Here is a 22,486-nt window from a genome sequence, read left to right as displayed (position 1 = left end):
CTATCTATTTATCCATCTATTTTTTTCTATGGTAGTCGACGGTGATTTTGCCAGTGGAGGAACCGGCACTTTGGTCGATTCCGCTATACGCTTGTGGATCGTGACCATTCCTTTTTTTTCCCCTTTCAGTTACTGACACATCAATTTCTGCTGGCCATCTTTTAACATTACCCTGGCGAATGTCTGTCTTTTTGGTTCGGTGTCATGCCTAACATGAACTCTCCTGTCTTGATTGGTTCGGTGGTTCGTCTTGAATGCATAATGTCAAATTTTCATTTCAGTAAAAGACATTAATTATCAGCATAAAAGCTTTTAAAAAAGTGGGAGTAAGATCAAAAGGGTAATTTATTATTTATTTATTTCAACCTGGATAATTAACTAAAAATATTTTTTTCAAAAAAACGAAGAGAAACAAATTTTGGAATGAAAGGAATAGTTTATAGGAATAAATTTCTTGCAATTTCGTTAGTTTCTTGTTGCTAGACAATAATTTTAGCTTTTTTATAAACTCAACTTCGTGAAGGGCATAGCAAATTTATTAAGGTTCACGACTAATTCAGTTGAACGAAATGTACAGACTTGGTTTAATTTTTAGCACTTGTGCTGTCAGTGCTGAGTTCTTATTTCATAGGAAAAGCAAAGGAAACAGTGTTAGAGATATAATTAAGTAGGAGGAAGCAATTGGCAAGCAGTAGCAGCAATAAGACCAAACTTAACCAAAACCAAATATGCCGCTTTGCTGAACGTTCGTTTTTAGCATTCATCACGACGAGCTCCTGAGTTTCTTTCTTGTTCTCATCATTATTGCTGCCGCCTTCGTCAAACGTGTTAGCCAAGTAATGATATTCTTCTATCTTGGTTGTTGTGTCTTTCTCCTCGGATTTCTTTACCGATATTGGATGGCTAATATTCATCTCTTTGGATTTAGGTGACAGGACTCTCATCATCTCTGCTGGCCAAATTGCCTCCATGTTAGAGTCTGTGGAAGAGCTCCATGTTTCTTCTGAGCTCTCTTCCTCCATCTCTGTAACATTTTCACCTTTCTCATCCTCTTCTTCTGTTGAAAATGATGATTGCAACGGTGAATTTTCTTCTGCTTCTTCTTCTTCTTCTTCTTCTTCTTCTTCTTCTTCTTCTTCTTCTTCTTCTTCGTCTTCTCGTTCTGAAAATAATGATCCCATTGGTGAATATTCTTCTTCTTCTTCTTCCTCCTCCGTTGAAAATGACGATTGCATTGGTGAATATTCTTCTTCATCTTCATCTTCTTCTTCCGTTGAAAATGACGATCGCATAGGCGAATATTCTTCTTCTTCATTTTCTTCTTCTGTTGAAAATGATGATTGCATGAGTGAATATTCTTCTTCATCTTCTTCATCTTCTTCCCCCGTTGAAAATGATGGTTTCTTTTCTTCTATTGATGACACTGATGATTGCACTGTTGACTTTTCTTCAGCTGTCGACTGCTCTGCATCTGCATCGACTGCCTCAACCTCTATCTCTATTTCAATAGTTTCCATCAGCAAAGAGTCATTACCCTCATTCTCGACCACGTTCATTGATTTATGATCACTTGCCAGTCGTGAAATCTCTCCAATATCACCATAATCACCAGTCATTACGATGCTTTCTTGCTTTGCATCATGGACTGGAATCTCTTGGAGACCACTTACAGAATCCCTTCTTTCGCACTGCATCATCGTATTCTCTTCCTGAATAAAACACGGAAAGCTATAAAGAACCTAAAAAGTTACGACCATTCAGAGTTGCACGTGCTTTGGTTCAGATTATATATGAATTAAAAGAACATATTACTTATGACTTAATATAAAAATAAAAAAAAAAAAGTTGCAAACGCAGCAATGGAATGGGGTCTTGTTACCGAGGTGATCAAACTTTGGATCGAGACCAATTCGCATGCTTCGATTTGGGTGATACCAATCTCTGATGTTCCATGGTTTGTGCAACTGCAAATAAATGACCCTCCAAATCACGTTATTTACATAAAAGAAACATGCAAATAGCGGTCTAATGAAATCGCACATGCAAATGTTTCTATCATCATAGAATGAAGAGCTTCGAATGAAGAACTTGGGCTCTAATTATCCCATGAACATACCAGTAATTCCATAAAATTCCAATTCAAAGGTCGAATTTTATGATATGAATACAAACCATGAATTTTGATGTAGAGTTGAAGAGGAATCCTCCTGAAGGATAAAAGATAGCCCTTCAGTTTCATGTTCTTCCTTCCTGCAAGAGTCGATAGCTGCCAAATTCGTTGTATCCTTATTGCCATCTTTCCTACTGCCTTTCTTGATCGTAAAAGCAGCTACCAGGCTTGCAATAGCCAAGGCTCCACCCCACACAACGACCCCTTCTATACCGCTACCACCGGATTTATTACTCATGCCTAGCAGAACTTTCTTTGTCCCCTGTCGACAACTCCTCTTGTGCTGCTCCATATTTTTTCTTGGAGTTGGTTTAAATATTTCTTCTTTTGTGTTATTGTTCTGTCTGGTTCTGGGCTTTAATCAATAGCAAAGGGATTCTATTCTTGAAGAGAGAGAGAGGGTGAGGGTATTGACCTTGGAAGGAGTGAAGTATCAAAATCGGAGCTTGAAGCGGACATTTCTTTGGGCAGAGTCTTGCTTGGCAATTCCGCATCTTAATTTGCTTCAAACCCGTTCCACTCTCGAGATTCCGTTATTTTCACCTTCCAAACCGATACGTAACCATAACCACTCGAGAAATCAAGTCATTATATCGAAAAAAAAAAAAAAAAAGAACAGCCGTTGTTACAACAATGCAGTAGAGATTAATTTTTCCCGAGTGATATTTTGTGTGATCAACTGAATCCTAATCCTAGTTTTGGGGGAAATGGGTTAATTAGTTATTTACACATATTATAAGTATACACTTAAAAAATTTTTTAAATCCATTACTACTTTCCATCATATAATTTTTAAATTAATTACTAGCAATAGTATTTATCTAAAATTTTCAAAATTTTAACACAAAGACCCAATAAAAAAGTTTGCACACCGAAGCAGCGTATAGTTTTGGGGACTACTTGGAAAAGTAACCGGAGTAATTGACTTGGATTTAAATATATTTTCTACAATCCAAATAAGAATAATTGTAAAGCAAATTGCTCAGCAAAGCCAGCAAATTATTCAATTTTGTCATTGATAGAACCCCAACTCCCAAAAGAACTAAATTTGACAAAAAAGATTTTTTTTTTTCTGTTTGAATAATATGTATCAATTGTTTAAATACCTATCAGAGATTGATTTAGCGTCTTGCTGCGGAATGAAAAAAAAAAAGATGCAACAGTGAATAACTTCATGTTCTTGTCATGGAGGAGACGGTTAGAGGCTCAGGCAAGAGGAGCACCAGAAATCCCTTCGTTGACATCGCAGGCCTGAGAGAGAAAGAGAGAGTTTTAGGAAAGCCTTGCATTCTTTAAGCAATGAAATAGCCTTTGGCATCCGTTGCACAACTCAAGATTGAGAAAGACTGTTTCGTACCTATACTCATCCTCACCCTCACATGTTATCCTCGCCGCAGCTCTTTTACCCATGAAAGAAATATCCATATATAAATATATGCAAAAACATTAACAATTTTTTTAATACTATACAAGACAATATTACCTTGTCATATTTTTACATCATTTTAATTTCAAATGTAAAATTATTTTAAAGATTACAATGATAAAGATTACGCAATTCATATTAAGTGTATTTGTGGGTATAGTTTGAAGAAATTGTAACATGTTTTACCGTGAATGTGAGCACCAACTAAAATGTCTATTAATTTTAGTTTTACCAATTTATCTTAAGTACGTTGTTAAATCAATGTCATTAATTCTAATTATGTATAGAATTTTAGCTGGGGAGGGGGAGGGGCGAATTATCTTCAAGGGGGGTGAGTTTGCTGCCTCATCTGCAATAAACAAGCCCTTGAATTCAAGATTGGTTTTGTGAAGGTTGGAATTAGGGCTATATTCATCATCACTAGTCAAAGCAGAAGCCGAAAAGGACAAAAGAAGCATAAAGGTGAGAAAGAGGAAATTCTTGAGAGCCATTTTCATGTCCTGATCGAGCGGAGAGAAGGATTATTGAATTGATAATTTACTTGGCGGACTATAGGAGTATATACATATACATATACCTATATATATATATATATATATAATAGGTTGGGATGGGACAATATTAGATATGCATTTTTTTTTAATAAATAATTGCATTGCATTAAGATATAAATAAATATCTTAATGGATGGTAGGAGAAGACTTGGCTGCACGATGGAGAGAGCATCGGCATGGCACCAAATAATCGACCATGCATGCATCAAAAAAGGCTCAAAACTAATCCAATTGCGACGTGCAAAGCCAGCCAATAATTCGGTATAGAAATTATACTATATACTATACTAGACTGAATATACTTTTAATTTTTTTCCCGGTTCGTTAATTTTAGTCAATGTTATGATATAATGGGTCTCAATTAGGAAAATTTTACTTGACTAAATATGATATTAATATCTTACATGTTTGTTTAAGTTTGATCAATTTGACAATTTGGATTTTTAATTATGTTCATGATAATCTAAATTCATAAATGATGCAATATCCATGTTAGTTTTAATAGCTTTATTTCTCTGAAAAAAAATAAAAATAATCATATTTGTATTTAATGATTTGTACTTTTGCCCTTTTTTTTTATTAAGTTTTAAAATATAGATAATTTAATATATTTTTTAATATTTACACTATAATATTATATATTTATTTTTATATAATATAACTTATATATAAAAACATATTTTTTATATAATTCAAATCAAAATAAACTTAAAATTTGAATGTTGTAGTCAAGACCCGATTATTTTTTTCCAACCCGATTAATGAGGGATATTTATGTTCAAACCTTTCCAACCTTCCAAATATTTGTTGATGTGGGACCTGTCCTTCAACAAGTCCCAAAGCAAGTATTTGTTGATGAGGGTAAGAGAATGAAGGGCTTCCTGGATTAAATTAGGAGGTAATCAGAGGTCTGATCAACTGCATTTATGGTCAAAACAAATTTTGAAACAAGTATCAGTCCAAGCAGTAATGGAGAATTTCAGAAATTATCTATAAATAAATTAAACTACATCATTTGAATCGTATACCCTTGTTAACCAAGCAGAAGGTTATTACATTTGCTTTACACAAATGGAAGAGAATACAATAAAACCACCTCCATACCAATAATTATCATAATCAACCACAATTCCCTTGTAGAAACCTAAAATGAAAATTGAAAAAAATATTTGAAAGGGAAAAACCATGTGCAGCTCTTTAGAAGGATAAATTTTAGTACTAATAGCCATTACGAAGTGACTCTGATGTGTAAAAGAAAGGCCCAACCCAGTACAACTTCATTTCCTTTTGCTTTAGGACACAATAGGAGCTAAGGAGAGGACCTCGGATCCCCTTGTTGACATCTGTTGGAACATTGCAAGTCTCTAATGAAGAGTTTTCCGGAATGCTTTGCGTTGCGAAACCTTCAACTTATCGTTCATCTCAGGAGTCAAGGTTCCAAAGAAATAACCATTTTCATCAGTTGCATCAATCAAGAAGGAGAAGGATGCTGTCTCCTAATCACTCTCGTCAACAACTAGACAAGTTATCCTTCCAATAGCTCCTAAAACACGAAAATTAAAAAAGAAAAATCAGTCTCAGCTGCAAATTAAACTACGGTGATGCCTTTAAATGTAAAAAGAAAGCGATTTCAGATTGTAGATATTGAAACAATGGATGTAGAGGTCACCTTGAATCGGCACAGATGAAGTGCCTGATTTACATAGAATATGCCCTTCAACGCCAATAGGCAGTGGCTTCTGGTTTGCCTCAGGCCTTGAATTGCCAAGTTCTGGCTCTGAGCCTTGACCATAATCAATAGAAGAGACAATGTCAAGTGATGAAAAAGTAGAAGAGTGGCTGCAAAGAAGAAACGGGTGAGAACCATGTCTCAATGATAGGAAATTGCAAACTGAGAAATATGTGAGTATGATTTAAGGCTTAATTACTACCTAGCCTTTATAGAGACAAAAATCCCAATTATATTATACATAGAACAAACAACACCAAATGGAGATTGACTTGGTTGCATGACAGCAAAAGAAATATAGGCAATCTGGTGGCACAAACTGGACGTGAACATCAACAACATGATATGAAAATCCACAGCCAATAGGGCAAAAAGGCATAAGAGTTCTTGCTATAGATTCTCATTGTTGGAAGATTCTCTGTTCTTCGGCAAAGTTTAAAATTATTAATTATTTATCATTCTGAACAACTAGTTGACAGATTTTACATATCTTTCTGAAGTTCGTTAAAAATAAACAACTCCATATGCAAACAAGGGAAAAAGTACGAAGCCTTGTTCTTCCTGTTCCTGTTATACATCTGATGTGGGGAATAAAATTACATAGCGGGGAATATTTTAATTTTTCCTCATTCCTCAAGCATTATAATTGGTTAGATTAATGGATTTTACTAATCCTCGTATGCCCTGAGCTCTATAATTAGATGAATTAAAAGACAGGAAAATTAGAATCAACTCATTCAATCAGGGATTTTATATATAGCATATATAGATGCATCACTTTTCTTTTTGTCAACATGACAACGTGGGCTCGGTAATGAAGCCTACCAAAGAACCCATTGGGTTACAGCTAAATGGCTATATTTCTAACTAATTATGACCCAATTGAGCCCAAAATATTTAAGTTGGCCCCAATTTCAACAAATGTCTCTTTTCGCCTTTTTACTAAATTTTTTACTTTTTTTTGTCGGGTTCTGCGTAGCAATCTTAGCAGGATTGGTAACTCAATTCCTTTCCGATAGTTCTGATCTAATTCGATTTTATATGATTTTTTTTTAAATTGAGTATTGGGTCAAGTTAGATTCGATAATAATAAAAAAAAATGAGATCAGATTTTAGGTAAATTTATCCTGATATATATAATTATTTTTTAATTAATTATTTAATTTTTTATTTATATATATTTTATATATTTATTTAATTTTATATTTATATTAAAAAAATTTATATTTATAAATAATATTTTATTAATTTCAAATCAAATCGAATTCGGATTCAAGTATAAAAAAATAAAAAAATTTTCGCTTTAAATTAAGTTTAAACTTTATAGATATAAAGTTGAGTGGAATTCGAAACGAATAAAAATCTATCACCTAACTCATTGTCATTTCTAATCTTTAAAACTGTGCAAAACATTAGGTTGATTTTGGAGTACATACATAGCAAGAGATTAATCTTTCTCATTCTTTATACAAACTCAAAATTAAGATTAATTTTCTTAAAGATAATAAAGGAAACAAATACGGATGGGGAGTAGAGTTGATAAAACAAGTCTCTTTTTTATTCATTTGAGAGTTTAAAAGATATAGCAAATAAACAACTTAGCTATGTACTATGATTATTATAACTCTATCTGAAAGTAAAATTTAAAAAATAAAAAGTGGGTCATAGCACAAGCTTAAATATTGTTAAAAGAGAAAACTTCACTCTTAATTTTTTTTTTCCGTTTCGAAAATATATATATATGTACCTCCAAACCTTCTACTTATAATATTCATCTTAGCTTATTAGAATAAAAATTTAAATGGGTTAAAGTGGAAGTCGAAAAACTTCAAATTCATTTCACCTTAGATTTGGTTTCACTCCATTATACTTTTTTTTAATATAATAATTATTACTATTGACACTAGGATGACTTAATTAATTGTTAAAGTAGATATTATCACTAAATTCGAAGTATAGATAAATTGATTCATATAATTATTTTTAAAAGATGATACCTAATAATTTTAAAATTTAAATCTTAACATTTTTCGTATCCTTAAATTGTGGCATTTTATATATAAAAAAAAATGATAATATTATACATATGTTAAATCTTAAATTTTTTATGATTTTTTATCTAGTTGAATTTATGTATACATACGTTCTTTCTATCTTATATCAAATTAAATTCATCACGTGATAATCCTATTTAATAAAATATTATCTAATAGTTATCGATTAATTTTAAGTTGAATACTTAAGATTAATAATTATAATCTTTAATTTGGGTAACTAATAATAATTTAGGTAAAATTTGAAAAGTGAAATAGAAAAAAAAAAAGATATTAGAAGAGAACGTAATTTTTACAAATTGAAGAGAGAATGTAAAGCTATGATTCAGATTAGTCATCCAAAATTCGAAAAGCCACCGTCAGCAAGCTGACATGCCCCGCAGTCAACTATGATTCTTACGCCCACGAATTTGATTAACAATGTTCTTATGGGTTTACCTTTCCATCAACTACTTGGTCTAATGGTTATGAAATTTGAATTAGCTATTTGTTTAAGCATTCTTTATTGTTATTTCAAGATCGACCTTCCTCGCTTTGATCTTCAATTAGTGGACTAACCAATCTTTGCCAAATTAATTGACTTCACTGCCTACCTAATTTTTTTTTTATTAATTGCCACTTGTGTATTAACTGTATACTACTACTTTATTTATTAAATTACTACAATGGTTTGAGTTTCCTCATTTATTTAAAAAATTTTACACAAAAATAGTAATACAAGAATAAAAGATGGAATTATAAATGTAAGATTATTTAAATTTAATTTTATTAAATGTAATTTTTCAAATATTATTTAATAAATTAATTTGACTAATTTTCGATGCATATATCCAAAATTTTCAATGATTAAAGATATTGCAGTTGCACTGTTTATTTTTATGCCTCATTCAATAATTAAGATATAGAGATCAAAATAGAGTTTTCCGTCGGTGCCTTCCACACACTTTCTTAAAGGAAAATTTTGTAACTTCGAATAGGTTCAAGATGAAAATGACTGTCCTATTAATAAATCTGAAAAAGATAAAAAATAAACAAGTGAAAGAAGAAACCTTCAAATTCGTTTTGTTTTCTTCTATCAATTAAGAGTTGAAGTAAGTCATTTATTCTTGGCAAAAAAAAAAATGTCATTTATTACAGTTGAATATTTAATTTACTGGTGTGTATATAAATATTTTTCAACCCTTATTTTGATGGAAAAAAAATATTATCATCTTCCTAAATTGAAATTTCTTGTATTCCGCCACATTCTCTTGAAAGTGACTATTTTAATAATCAATGAAAACTTTCTCTCTTTTATTTTTTTCATTTTTCTTGTTGGTTTTGCTTATAAGACAAAACATGATATATTCATGGTGAAAAAACAAACAACAAAAAGGTTCTTCCTAATTCATATAAGTTTGTAAAATTTTGCACATGAATGATTCGTCCAACTTGAACAGTACACAAAGTATTCAATGGGCTCTAGTGTAGTTTGCTTGGTCAGAGCAAGTGCAAGATAATCTTCTCAAATCTTTTGAAAGATGGCCATCACTTTAAGCTGGCTTGGTAAAGATTATAAAAGTTACTACTTGATTTCTCACCAAAAGCCTACAGTTTCGAGGATTAATTTTGGTTATTAAATTTAATCAAACTTCCATTTCTTTATGTTTGCATAATTGCAACTCGTAGTAAAAGTCATAATACCATTCCAGCCTTCCAATAATTTCCAATCTTAGTTCCCTCGTTTTATACTTGTTCCAATCAAAAATCAAAGCGAATTCTTTAGACTTGCCGGCCAAGCGACGTTAGACCGGGAACGTGCCAGCCGAAAAAAAGGAAATATCCTCTTAATGATAATTCATATAAAGGAGATAAATTAAAATTTACTGTAAATCAAGCAGGCAACTCAGACGAAAGTTCCAATTCCCAACTTGCATTTACTGTCGCTCGCCGCCTTTCTTTGCCTCTCACTCACTACTTAAACCCATGCTCTTTTCCTCTCCTTTCATTCTTCACTTGTCAATTTCTTTTTATATCAAACCATTCTTTTGTTTTTTCAAAACCCTTAAACCCTTGTTTCTTTTGACATCTGCTTCATTATTACATTTGTAGCTCAAATACCGTTAGCAATAGTTTCTTAATTAGCTTCTATTAAGAAATGTGTGGCGGCGACATCACTGCTGATTTCATCCTCTGCAACCGTGGCAGCAGTGTCACCGCCTCTGACCTCTGGCCTAACTCACTTTTATCTCAAACCAACGGTTTTAAGTCCGAGCTATGTCAACTTGGCCATAATGACTCGCTCTCCCACTTCAAAAGATCACAACCCGAACCTTCCTTAGGTTCCGTTCTCCTTCTGCCCGTGTATCTTTTCAGTCTTTTTCTTCTTTCATTTTCTTTTGTGTTCTAACTGTGGAATTTGTTAACAGGTGAAGAGCAAGTGGAGAAGAAACCAAAGAGGCAGAGAAAAAATCTTTACAGGGGCATAAGGCAACGCCCCTGGGGCAAATGGGCAGCAGAGATTCGTGACCCCAGGAAAGGTGTTCGTGTTTGGCTCGGCACTTTCAACACTGCTGAAGAAGCAGCCCGAGCTTATGACAGAGAGGCTCGCAAAATCCGGGGTAAAAAGGCTAAAGTTAATTTCCCCAATGAAGATGACGCCTTCTCCGTCCAATATAACCTGGATCATTTTGACAATCACCAAATTAATAACCATAACTCAGTGGCTACTTGGAATCCCAACCCCAATTCAAACCTATCAGTTTATCCACAGCCCTGCAAGAACAATTTAGATAACTACGGATTTGGTTATGACCTGAACCAGATTGGCGGATATGCTACTGACCCAATTGTTATATCTGGAGAGAAAAATTCAGTGTCAGGTTCAGAAGAGGCATACTCTTGTGATCCAAATGTCAACAATGGTCGTTTCTACGGCCCAGTAAAGGTTGAAGAAGAAGAAAAAGATAAGCGAGACGTGATACTGAACAGGGCTGTGGTGCAAGTTCAAGAAGAAAACCAAGTACAGAAGTTGTCTGAGGAACTGATGGCTTATGAGAATTACATGAAGTTTTATCAGATTCCATATTTGGATGGGCAATCAATGACACAAATTGTTGCTGTTCCGCAGGAGAGTGTTGTCGGCGAGTTTTGGAGCTTGGATGAAAGTGGTGTTCTTGTTCCTGTTACTTCAACGGCTATGTAATGCGTTTCTTATTCTCTTTTTCCTTGTTTTCTTTTATTTTATTGAACTTTTCAATCTTTATGTAAAAAAGGGTTGTAATTGATGATTATTTATTTATTTGTCGCTTTTTTTATGATGTTTATTTTGTTAAATTATGATACACTATTGTTTGCAGTTTATACCACTACTCATTAAACTCCTTTACTTTATTGGTAAAAAAAATTTCCTTCATTTTACTCTTTTATTTTATGAAATTATTTTAATCATTTGTTGCCAAAATCAGCCGTCAAGTTGGGCTCAATACGGCCATGCTTCCCTGCTTGCTGGGTTATTTTTTATTGATTAAAATAACAAAAAATTTCTTAAATTTTATTACTTTATTTAAATAAATTTTTATATTTTTTTAACATCCAAATAGATTTTTAATTTTTAATTTCTATTAAAATAAAATTTTAACCTTTTAATTTGGATATAAATAAAGTTTTAACATGAATTTTTTTTTGTTTGAAATTAAATACAAATAAAAAGAATAATTTATTCGAATAAGACTTATTTAAAATAAATGACATGATTTAGAGACGGCTGATAGCTATTGGCATATATAACTATGGTCATTTGCAGAAGCAATGACAAGCAGTGAACAAAGAAGCAAGAAGGTAGCCAACAAGGGACGGCTGATAGCCATGATTCCAACTGTAACTGTGTATGTAATACTGTAAGCACTAAGAACAAAGAGAAGAAATATGATTGGATGAAGTGATGAATAATATTTTTTTTAAAGTAGATTCCATTAAAGTTGAGGTTCGGTCTTTGGCATTTACAATTTTTTTTTTTAATTTTCCTTAAATTTTGGTATCCTATGTACAAAAAAAAAAAATCAATATTCAGCGATCATATATATATTGTACAACATTAATCGTCCTTGTTCACATGGTATAATTATTTTGAGTTAATTTCTACATTTAAATGTGAAAATGTTGCGAGCTAGCTCGTCAACAAGTATTTTCAATCTTGTAAAAAATAATTCTCTTTTCATTTTTTCCCTTCCTATCTATGCGTACCAACGTGATTTCTACCTACACGAGTTACTCATTCTCTTAATACTAAAATTTTTTTTTTAACCCTTTTACATATGAACATCTTCATGCACTTTTACTAGGTATGTAAACCAGCCAGGCAACTCTATTTGAATTCGACTTTTCTCAACTTTATTTTCTAAATAAGAAAATTAAATAAAGACTCATATAACTTGTCAAACTCAAATCTAAACATAATTATAGATCTCATACTAATAAACTATATATAATAAGTTATATATATTTGATACAAAAGAGATAAATAATTAGAGAGAATTGAAAAAGAAAAAGTCCCAAGTGTTGGGAATGATTGGAATCCATTTTTTAAGATAAGTAAATCATTTGAATTAAATTTAAATTAATTTATTTTATATATTTATATATATATATATATATAGACGACATTAATATTTAATTCTTTATGCAATAATTTATAGCTGGCAGTTAAGTATTAAAAATTTATTTCATTATATATAGTTTTGAAATAAATATTACATTATTTCCATAAATAAATATACAATTTTCTCATCCAATTGAGTTTAAATACATTATCATCCATCGAATTTAATTTTGAATTTAAACTATTTGACATTTTTATTAGGGCTGGGCAATGTATTCATACTCAAAATGAATATGTGACTAATTAGTAAGTTAAATTTTTTTAATCAAAACTTGATTATTCCGTTATATATTTCCAATCTATAATGAGAATTATACAATAAATTAATTTGGGATAAAGGAATTATAAATTTGACAATCATTCGTATCAGCGGTCCAAAATTGAGAGCCAACATCACCTGGCATACGTGACCAGCGAGTCAACTATCGTCGACTTGCCCACCGACTTAAGGCATGATCCGATGTGCTTAGCGGTTTTCCATTTTTATCTGCTTGTTAGTTATCAGTACAGCATTGACGACGACAAGTGATTATTCATGGGTGAAATATTGTTTACTACTCCTATTAGTTTATGCTTTCCATTTTGTTATTGTCAAGATTAATTGTCATTGCCCTTGATATTTAACTGGTGAACCCAGTAATCTTTTCCAAATGTACTAATTTTGCCCGTACATTCGAATGTACATTGGAATATTTAATCGATGTTGATACTTTAGAATATTAGTGAATTTTATTATTTCAAGTTAGCTAAGAATAATTTTTTTAAGAAAATAAGTGGACTCAGTATTTAATAGTGGTGATAATATATTTTAGTCGGCTTTCATAAATTAAAATATAGATTATTAAAAGTTATGTTTGTACATAAAAAAAAAGTTGTATTTATTCATCAAGAATAACTATATCTAACCATCGATGAAATATTATAATTAATCTTCAAGAATATAGTAATGATTATTTATTGATGAAATATTACATAAATACCTAATTTAAACCAAAAGAAGAGGTCCATAACCATAAACTTTCATTTAATTTATAGCTATATATCTAATTTTTAACTTTTAATATAGTCCAATTTAATTAAATAAATATCAAAGAAAACAATAATAAGTGGGAGTTTAATCCTTGAGAAGGCTCATTTCTTTCTTTTATGTTTTTGAAAGCAACGGTTTGTATATGTGGGTTCTTGAAGGAATAGGTAACTCTTCTAATTAAATTTAAAAAGTAAACAGGATAGGAAAGACTGGTGAAAAAAAAAAATCTTTACTTTAATTTTCTATTTTGATGAGAAATTTAGCTTATGCAGCTCCATGTGCATTATTGATTCCGCGACCACTTGCTTAAATCATTGACAAGAGCTCTATCTTTATCTACTCAACTAAGCCTTATCTTTAACGAACCAAACTTGGAGTTCACTCCAGTCTTAACCTGCTTTTTTGCTGTTCGATTGCCTGTCTCGAATTATATGTGGAAAATTTTCTTCTAGAAACAAACCTCCAACTCCAAGCAATTGCTACTTTCACCATTCCTTTTAATATAGCTTTAATCTTTGTGGCTTAATACAATTAATTATACAAAAAAAATGCCCTGGAGAAATTTATAAAATTTAAAGAGCAAAAAGAATTTCATCCCTTCATTTTTAAATGAGATCAAGATTTACTAATATTTATTGCTTTCCAACTTTTATCTTGGAAGATTTAAGGGCATTCTTTAAGATTAGTAGAGAAAGTAATATTTTTACTTAATGCCTTGAAAATTATAGATAAAGTTATCAAATATTGCATATAATATAAAATTATTACTACAAATAATATGTTAACAAATTTTAATCTGAAAAAAAAAAAAACTAACTTAAAAAAATACTTAAGGAAACTCGTTAATAAAACCCTAAATTTAATATTAAAATAAGAAAAATATGGCACAAATATAACAAATGAGATCAAAATTGATCAATTGACCTGATTTTCTTTGATTAGAATATTAAGAAACAATCCCCTTAAATATTCAAAATCCAAGATTTAAATTCTCCATTTTACATATTTTGCCACATTTATAAAAAATAATATATTAGATTATTTTTTCAAAAAAATTGTAATTTGAAAATAAAAAATTTTAAAATTTAAAATCCAAATCCATTTGATGTTATTTTTTTTAAAAAAAATATAAATCAACTAAATTAAATTTAGATACAATATATTGGACATTATTGATATATGTTTAACTCAACTCTACCTTTTTCAAAAAAAAAAAAAAAACTTAACTCTTAGGCTCTATCTCACTTTATATAAAATTGTTTTAAAAGAACTAAAAAAACAAAGTGTTTCTCATGCAACACCGGGTGACGTCAATAAAACTTAGAAAATAATACCTTTTGGAACGGATAAATAAAAAATTAATAAATTTTTTACATAAAAATGAAAAAGAAGTTTATAAATTTTTATTTTATTATAATTAAATCTGAAAATTCAACTTTTATTTAATTATTTTTAAATTTAATAAATATAAATTACAATAAAATAAAACGTCATAAAAAATTATTAAATTATTATCGCCGAAGGAAAAAAAGCAGGTAAATTCAGGAAAGCTCCAATCCCCGACTTATATCGACTGTCACGCACTATCCTCTGTTTTCCACCAACTACTTAAACCCCAGCCTCTCCTCTTCTCTCTTCACTTTTATTCAACAATTCCTTAAACCCTTCTTTTTTATTCCTTCAAAACTTCCTTAAAACCCTTTATTTTTTTGACATATTAATTACTGCTTTTAAGCTAGCAAGGCAATCATAGCCCTGGTCAGATATATAGTTCCCTTCCTTACATTTGCTTTCAAGAAATGTGTGGCGGTGCTATCATCTCTGATTTCATCCCCCGCAATCGTGTCCGCCGCGTTACGGCTTCTGACATCTGGCCCAACTCCCCTTTCGTTAAAACCAATGGCTTTAACTCTGATCTGAGCCAACCCGACCATGATGACTCACTTTCCCACTTCAAAAGGCCCCAATGTTTACCGTCCTTGTCCTTGGGTACTACTATTTCCTTTCCTACTTTAACCCGTTTGTTTTTCATTTGCCCTTTTAAACTTTCATTTACTTCTGGTTTCTGATTGTTGAACTTTGATTTGGAACAGGTGATGATCAGGTGGAGAAGAAAGCGAAGAGGCAGAGAAAAAACCTGTACAGAGGGATAAGGCAACGGCCCTGGGGCAAATGGGCAGCAGAGATTCGCGACCCCAGAAAAGGAGTTCGTGTTTGGCTTGGCACTTTCAACACTGCAGAGGAAGCCGCCCGCGCTTATGACAGAGAAGCTCGCAAAATCCGGGGCAAGAAAGCCAAAGTTAATTTCCCCAACGAAGATGACGCTTTCTCCACCCAATATAATCTTAACAACCACTTCAACAACCATCAAATTAACAATAACCATAACTCAACTGCTGCCTGGGATCCCAGCGCCAATTCAAATGTTTCTTTTTATCAACAGCCTCGGAACAATAATCTCAGTAATTGTGGATTTAATTATGCTTCGAATGGAATTGGCGGTTATGCAACTGACCCGATTGTTATATCTGGTGAGGAAAATTCAGGGCCTGGTTCAGAAGGGGCCTGCTCTGGTGATCAGAATATCAATTTTTGTTACATTCCAGTAAAGGCAGAAGAAGAGAAACGCGAAGAGCCAGTGAATAAGGTCGCAGTGGAAGTTCAAGAAGAAAAGAACGAAGTGCAGAAACTGTCTGAGGAGCTGATGGCATACGAGAATTACATGAAATTCTATCAGATTCCTTATCTGGATGGGCAATCAACAACTCAGAATGCCGTAGCTCCGCAGGAGAGCGTTGTTGGTGAACTTTGGAGCTTTGATGATGATGATGGCGTTGCTGTTCCTGTGACATCAACGGCTATGTGACGGCGTCCGTTTGCCCTTTTTTATTTTTACTTTTAACTTAGGCTGATCTTTTGGTGGTGTAAATCGGGTGGGAATTGATGGCTTTGGGTCATTATTTCTTACTCTTTCTTTCACCTTAATGATTGTATGTGTAGTTTTTATTTTGTAAGTTAGGACTAGATGAACTTCCATATATTTCTCAAATTTGTTTCTTTGTGTTTAAAATTATGAAATAAGATTGTACTTGAATGTTTTTCTTGCTTGTTTTCACGTCATCGATATTCTGGGAGCCATTCTGGATGGTGTAAATCGTCTAAATTTTCTTCGCATAATATAAATAAATACATTTAAAATAAAATTTCCTTTCATTTACTATTTCATTTGATTAGTTTTAACTGTTGGGCCTTCTTTTAAAAGGTCAAAACAGAAGATGAGGGAGAATTTTTAGAACGCCGGAAATGAGGTGGGTCCCAAATGTCAAAAGGGCAAACTGAGAATGGAATGGAACGTGGGTGGGTGAGTTGGGCTAAAAGCCAGAGATGTTGGTAGGGAAAGAGACAGCCGGACAGGTAGTCGTGTTATCCACGCTGCGGCGCTGGTGGTTTTGCGGTTACAGTTTTCAGCGTACAATCTTTGTCTGAAGAATAATGTCATTATCATGTCTACTTCTCTAGTTTCCATTGGTGACTCACGATTTGGTTGGCGCCCATAGATTGAGCTTTGGAGACTTGTACGTTTTCATCTTCTTCTTCTCTTCTATTTCCTCCCACCCTTTCCTAGATTGCCTAGTTGTTCAAGTTGTAGTACACAAACGCGCATGTACTACCCCATTCCCAACAAAATTCATTGCCAAAACATGTACTAGTACTACAAGTACGTCACTGGCACTCGGCGTTACGTTCAGAGTCCGAATAACCGCGTGGCTTGCCTAACGCTGATCCAGCTTCACTGTTCACCCTTTTTTATTTAAATAATAAAATATTATTCTAAATTCCATTGTGTATTAGCTGCTTGAATATGTCAGTATGTAGTATTTTTCTTTATTACCAAAGGTTAAATTATGCTATTAATATTTGTATTCAGAGAAATTTTCAAATTGTCCCTATAGTATAATTATATAAATCATATATTTTTACAATAATAATTTATCAATTAAATCCAAATAATAACAATTATTATATTTTACACATGCTTTTTTGTAAAATGTCACTACGAATGATTAATGCACATTTGATGAACCCCCGCATCAACATATTTATGTGCAAGTTACATATTATTTATCAAATTGATTGATATTAATAAACTGTCACAATAAAATAATTCAACATATATGAATTATATTATAACGATTAAATTTTAAATTGTCTAAATATAACGATTAATTGCATAATTTAACTTTTATGAAATGTTAATATGCAATCTTGGTTGACATAAAATCATTGCTATAAGCAGTAGTAATTGTAATCATTTTTTTTTAGAAGGTGTATTATGTTACAATTATAGTCAATTATAACGAATATTTTATCCTCTTATCTTAGATAAATTGCTTTGGGTGGATAGCGTGAATCGAACCTACATCTTCTCCTTGGCAAAAAAAAAAATTTTATTATTTGATTATATTCGCATTTTCATTCTTGATTTTTGATACAAAAGAATATTTGATCAGAACTAAGACAAATATTTTGTTTAGTTTAAGGCAATTTTATCAAATTTCACTACTAAACCAATTAACAATCTAAATTATATAACTATTCAAATTATTATAAATTAATCAAATTACAAGTTATTATCAATTATTATCAATAATTATTAATTTATATTATTTGTTATTAATGTTATTAATATTCATTTTTATTTTTATATTATTCTATTTTTAAATTCATAATTTATTTATTTTATTTGTTATATTTTATTTATTTTATTGTTATATCTTATTATTATATCTATTATTAATTATTATATATTAGTATTTATATATTTAGTATTCATATATATAATTATATATATTATTTATTTTTAAAATATTATTATTTCTATTATTTGATATTATTGTTTATAAAATTTATAATTATAATTATAATTTATATTTAATAAAAATAAATAAGATATTATATATATATATATATATATATATGTGTGTGTGTGTTTAATTTATCCACGAAGAGACGCATTAGTTTTTTCCACAAATTTTATGTGATTGTGAAAGTGAAGGCTCTGCTCCATTTTCTATATTATAAGAAAATTCTTTGCCTTTGGACCAGGATTTTGAGTTGAGGAAAAAGTCCCCTTGAGGGATCGGGAAAAGATTATTCCTTCTTTTTCTTTTTTCATTTTTTTTTCTATTTTCCATCTTTGCGGCAATTTGTTTTTGATTAATAACAAAAGAAATCATAAAATATTCGATGATTACTAATATCTTTTCATAGTTTGTTCTTTTCTAAGTAACAATAGTCTGACTTTTTTTCATCAGAAACTAAAATAAAAAAAAAATTGAATAAGAAAAAATTATAACAACTAAAAATCGAACTCCAATCTCGTTAGAAAAACCACCGTCTCGCTTACGTCTCACCTTTATTAAGCGTGCAAGTATAAATTTATATTTTTTTGCTTCTTTGTTAACGTCCGCAAAGTAGTTGGATAACGATCCGGGCCATCTCAGTTCTGCCTAAGCTCAGAGAAAGAATATTATTTGGTTAGTCAACTGAAATAGCCCGTTGAGTTACAATCTCAACAAACAAGGCCCAAATTTCTTAATGGAGGAACCTAAAGCCCAATATGAAGGATTACATCTTTACTGAGTATAGAACCTAAAGCCCAAGATGATGGATTACGTCGTTACAGTGGGTTTAGTGCTAGTACTATTTTTGTCAGCGAAGCTAGTCATTTCGTATGCAAAAGACGGGCATCATACGTCCTGAAATCAAACATGATCAAGTCACACTAACTCAAATTCAGTGAGAATTGATAATAAAAATTTAAAATAAAACTATACCAAAAAAAATATTTTTAAATTAGTGTATTTATGTTTTTTACTCTTCATAAAACCAACCTTACTTTCACTCATGTAATTTCTTTTCTTTAAAAAGAATACTTACAAAATGGGTGAATAAATTATAGTTTTCGTTGATATCACTTTACTTAGCCTATTTCAGATTCAGACCCACTTCATCACTCTTTTCCAAATTCAAGAGGTGGTTTAATGACAATAATATAGGTTAACGTGAAAGCAACTAGTAAGTTTATATTTGCAAATTCAAGTCATTTTTAAATTAACCTTTGTAATTGGGTGATTTTGTTAAGTTCTATTTAACCCAAAAAAAATTGCCCTTTTTGGACTTGAAATTCTTTTTGGTTTTTATGTTTTGGACATAGCTAAGGCTAACCTAAAGCCTTCTTTCTTAAACTTCAATGGCCCATGAAAAAATTGTTTGGGCTCTCTGGCCCATAAACGTATAAACCAAGGACACGTGTATAAATCATTCACTGCCAACATTTCAAATACCCGAATTACAACCCGATCCAAAGCACCTCCAAATCCTAGGGTTAGTGCGGTCCCATAAAATTGCCGCTATCACTGCGTTCGTATCCTTCTCCGATTAACGGCATTTAGCTGCACACAAAAGATAGAAAGAGGGCGAGATGGTTTCGCTTAAGCTCCAGAAACGGCTCTCAGCGAGCGTTCTAAAGTGTGGAAAGGGAAAGGTTTGGCTTGATCCAAATGAAGCCAACGAGATCTCCATGGCCAATTCCCGTATGTTTTCCTCTTCTCTTTTTTAATCACTGCCTTAACTTTTATCGTTTCCGTAATCATCAGTTTTAAGTTTAGGTATAATTTGGACTTGATTTTGCATCGTTTGTTGCCAAATAAATTGGTGGAAATGAAACCCAGAGCATTTATTTTAACGAGGTTTAAGCATCTGCTAGAAAATTGAAAGCTGAGACGCTGAAGTTTCATTTATTTATTTATTTTTTTGGAAGTGAATCAATACTAGCTGCTGTATTTCACTTAAAGCTCTTTTTTTTTCTCTTGTTCTTTTTAGTGATTTATAACATTAACGGTTTTTTTTATAGTTGGCTTTGATGAGCTTTAGCATATTTACAATTCAATTTGTAATTATGCTATTATTTATTTGTTTATATGTTGGGAAAAAAGAAGAGATAATGTTTTTAACTAAAACGTGTAATGAATACTACATCAATTTGCTTGAGTTTTCCCGCTTGAGGAATTCAAGATTTCAAATTAGTATGGCTTTTTCCAATTTACGGAGTGCTACGGAAGATGTCTATTTTTTATCATTTTGCCAAATGAATAATTTACTTTAAGTGAACACAGGGTTAGTTTCTTGTTTGCTCCACTGATATATATAAAGAAAATTCTTCATGTTTCCCTAGATGTAAATTCTGAACAATTAATAGCAAGTTCAAGTTGATGTGATCTGTTGTTCATAAGAGAATATTCTATAGACCCATTCATTTTATTTTAGTTTATTTTGTTTTCAGCTTAGCACAAAATTTATTCTTTTATTACTTGATTATCATCATGTTTCATATTTGAATTGGGAATTGCAGGCCAGAACATAAGGAAGCTGGTTAAAGATGGTTTTATCATCAGGAAGCCAACCAAGATTCACTCTCGATCTCGTGCACGTCGCATGAAGGAAGCCAAGAGAAAGGGACGCCACTCTGGATATGGTATGTTTTCTTAATGTACTTTATGATTGTGAGATTTACTGGACTTGATGTTATTTATAGATGCAAAGTAGGTAGGTTGAATAACTTTGTTACATGCTCACAGATTAAGTACCATGTTTAATCAGATTATATTCTTCAATCTTGATTACTCATCTTGTTTTTGGAGGTAGGATGTCCAAAATATACTAAGAGTGATGAAATGAAGTATCGATGAGATTCTTTATCTTGTATGGAATCATTTGTTAGCCATCAGAAAATTGTGATGCATGTTGGGAAAAATATGTATGTAATGATTAGCTGGGTCTTTAATGCCATGCTGATTTTAGGTAAGCGCAAGGGTACAAGGGAGGCAAGGTTGCCTACGAAGGTCTTGTGGATGAGAAGGATGCGTGTTCTCAGACGCTTGCTTCGCAAGTATAGGGAATCAAAGAAGATTGACAAGCACATGTACCATGACATGTACATGAAAGTCAAAGGTAACGTGTTTAAGAACAAGAGAGTTCTCATGGAGAGCATCCACAAATCTAAGGCTGAGAAGGCCAGAGAGAAGACGTTGTCTGACCAGTTTGAAGCTAAGAGGGCTAAGAATAAAGCAAGCAGGGAAAGAAAAATTGCAAGGAGAGAGGAGCGTTTGGCCCAGGTAAGAACGTTTGTACCATGTGGTGCTTCTGGTGTGCGGCATAATGACATTGTTTTACCTGTTTCTTTTTTTCGTAGTGATTTTTTAGTGTAAACTATAGATGATGTTTATTGCCTTGAAATTCTGTGATCCTTTGTATAATTCGTAATTTTTTGTCATCATGGGTTGTCCATATGTTATTATCAATGACATTGACTAGATTGCTTATATTATTTATGGGTCAATTTTTCCTTCTCAAGTTATTTTTTTCCCTAATCTCCTTAGGGACCCGGAGTAGATAAGCCGGCTGCAGCTCCACCTGCAGCTGCTACTCAATCAGCTGAGTAAGTACGACTTTGAGATCATATTTCCTTTGCTATAGGATCATTGTTTAATGATATAATTTCCTCTTGCCTTTGTTGGATCTATTCAGGGTTTCTAAGAAGTCCAAGAAGTAAGATTCCCGACCGAAGATTACTGATCAACCGTAACTTTAGATATTAGTATGCCCAACTTATTTTGTCGAGCCAGTTTGCTGTTTTTGGTTAATATGAACTTGTTCTTTTTGTTGGATTAAGGTTTCATGATTTTGTTCTCAATTTACTGGTTTGTATCTTGTTTTAATTATATTATGACAATTTTATTTTCTCTATGGTTTCATTGATTTCTAAATCACCCAGTTTTATAACTTATGTGAAATGTTTGCTGCGCGCCCTTTTGGAACCAAT

General features: G+C 31.8%; 4 protein-coding genes and 2 pseudogenes across 4 annotated transcripts; 3 read left to right on the top strand and 3 right to left on the bottom strand.

The window, feature by feature from the left end:
• Nucleotides 1–7: 7 nt before the first annotated feature.
• LOC111306410 (uncharacterized) lies at nt 8–3,538 on the bottom strand. Its single transcript, XM_089751024.1, has 4 exons — nt 3,277–3,538; nt 2,173–2,713; nt 1,880–1,964; nt 8–1,709 (listed from the first exon to the last, which is right to left on the bottom strand). Exons 2-4 carry the CDS (start codon nt 2,460–2,462, stop codon nt 621–623), a joined length of 1,464 nt encoding a protein of 487 aa, XP_089607150.1. The 5' UTR covers nt 2,463–2,713; nt 3,277–3,538; the 3' UTR covers nt 8–620.
• Nucleotides 3,009–4,087, bottom strand: LOC149512792 (uncharacterized; annotated as a pseudogene).
• Nucleotides 4,088–5,368: 1,281 nt separating this feature from the next.
• LOC149512791 (protein SEED AND ROOT HAIR PROTECTIVE PROTEIN-like) lies at nt 5,369–6,457 on the bottom strand (annotated as a pseudogene).
• A 3,454-nt stretch (nt 6,458–9,911) lies between these two features.
• Nucleotides 9,912–11,238, top strand: LOC111306050 (ethylene-responsive transcription factor ERF071-like). Its single transcript, XM_022903952.2, has 2 exons — nt 9,912–10,254; nt 10,342–11,238. Exons 1-2 carry the CDS (start codon nt 10,071–10,073, stop codon nt 11,115–11,117), a joined length of 960 nt encoding a protein of 319 aa, XP_022759687.2. The 5' UTR covers nt 9,912–10,070; the 3' UTR covers nt 11,118–11,238.
• Nucleotides 11,239–15,240: 4,002 nt separating this feature from the next.
• Nucleotides 15,241–16,709, top strand: LOC111305040 (ethylene-responsive transcription factor ERF071-like). The gene is made up of 2 exons (XM_022902204.2): nt 15,241–15,591; nt 15,696–16,709. The coding sequence occupies exons 1-2, from the start codon at nt 15,402–15,404 to the stop codon at nt 16,466–16,468; spliced, it is 963 nt and encodes a 320-aa protein (XP_022757939.2). The 5' UTR covers nt 15,241–15,401; the 3' UTR covers nt 16,469–16,709.
• Nucleotides 16,710–19,951: 3,242 nt separating this feature from the next.
• Nucleotides 19,952–22,410, top strand: LOC111305039 (large ribosomal subunit protein eL19y). The gene is made up of 5 exons (XM_022902203.2): nt 19,952–20,198; nt 21,017–21,139; nt 21,466–21,779; nt 22,044–22,102; nt 22,192–22,410. Exons 1-5 carry the CDS (start codon nt 20,087–20,089, stop codon nt 22,214–22,216), a joined length of 633 nt encoding a protein of 210 aa, XP_022757938.1. The 5' UTR covers nt 19,952–20,086; the 3' UTR covers nt 22,217–22,410.
• Nucleotides 22,411–22,486: the final 76 nt, after the last annotated feature.

Source organism: Durio zibethinus, chromosome 21 (genome assembly GCF_047325235.1).
Source record: "Durio zibethinus cultivar Kanyao isolate XHJ-2024 chromosome 21, ASM4732523v1, whole genome shotgun sequence".
NCBI classification, from domain to species: Eukaryota; Viridiplantae; Streptophyta; class Magnoliopsida; order Malvales; family Malvaceae; genus Durio; species Durio zibethinus.
Note: the sequence above shows the minus strand (reverse complement) of the source record. Positions and strands in the feature narration are given on the sequence as shown.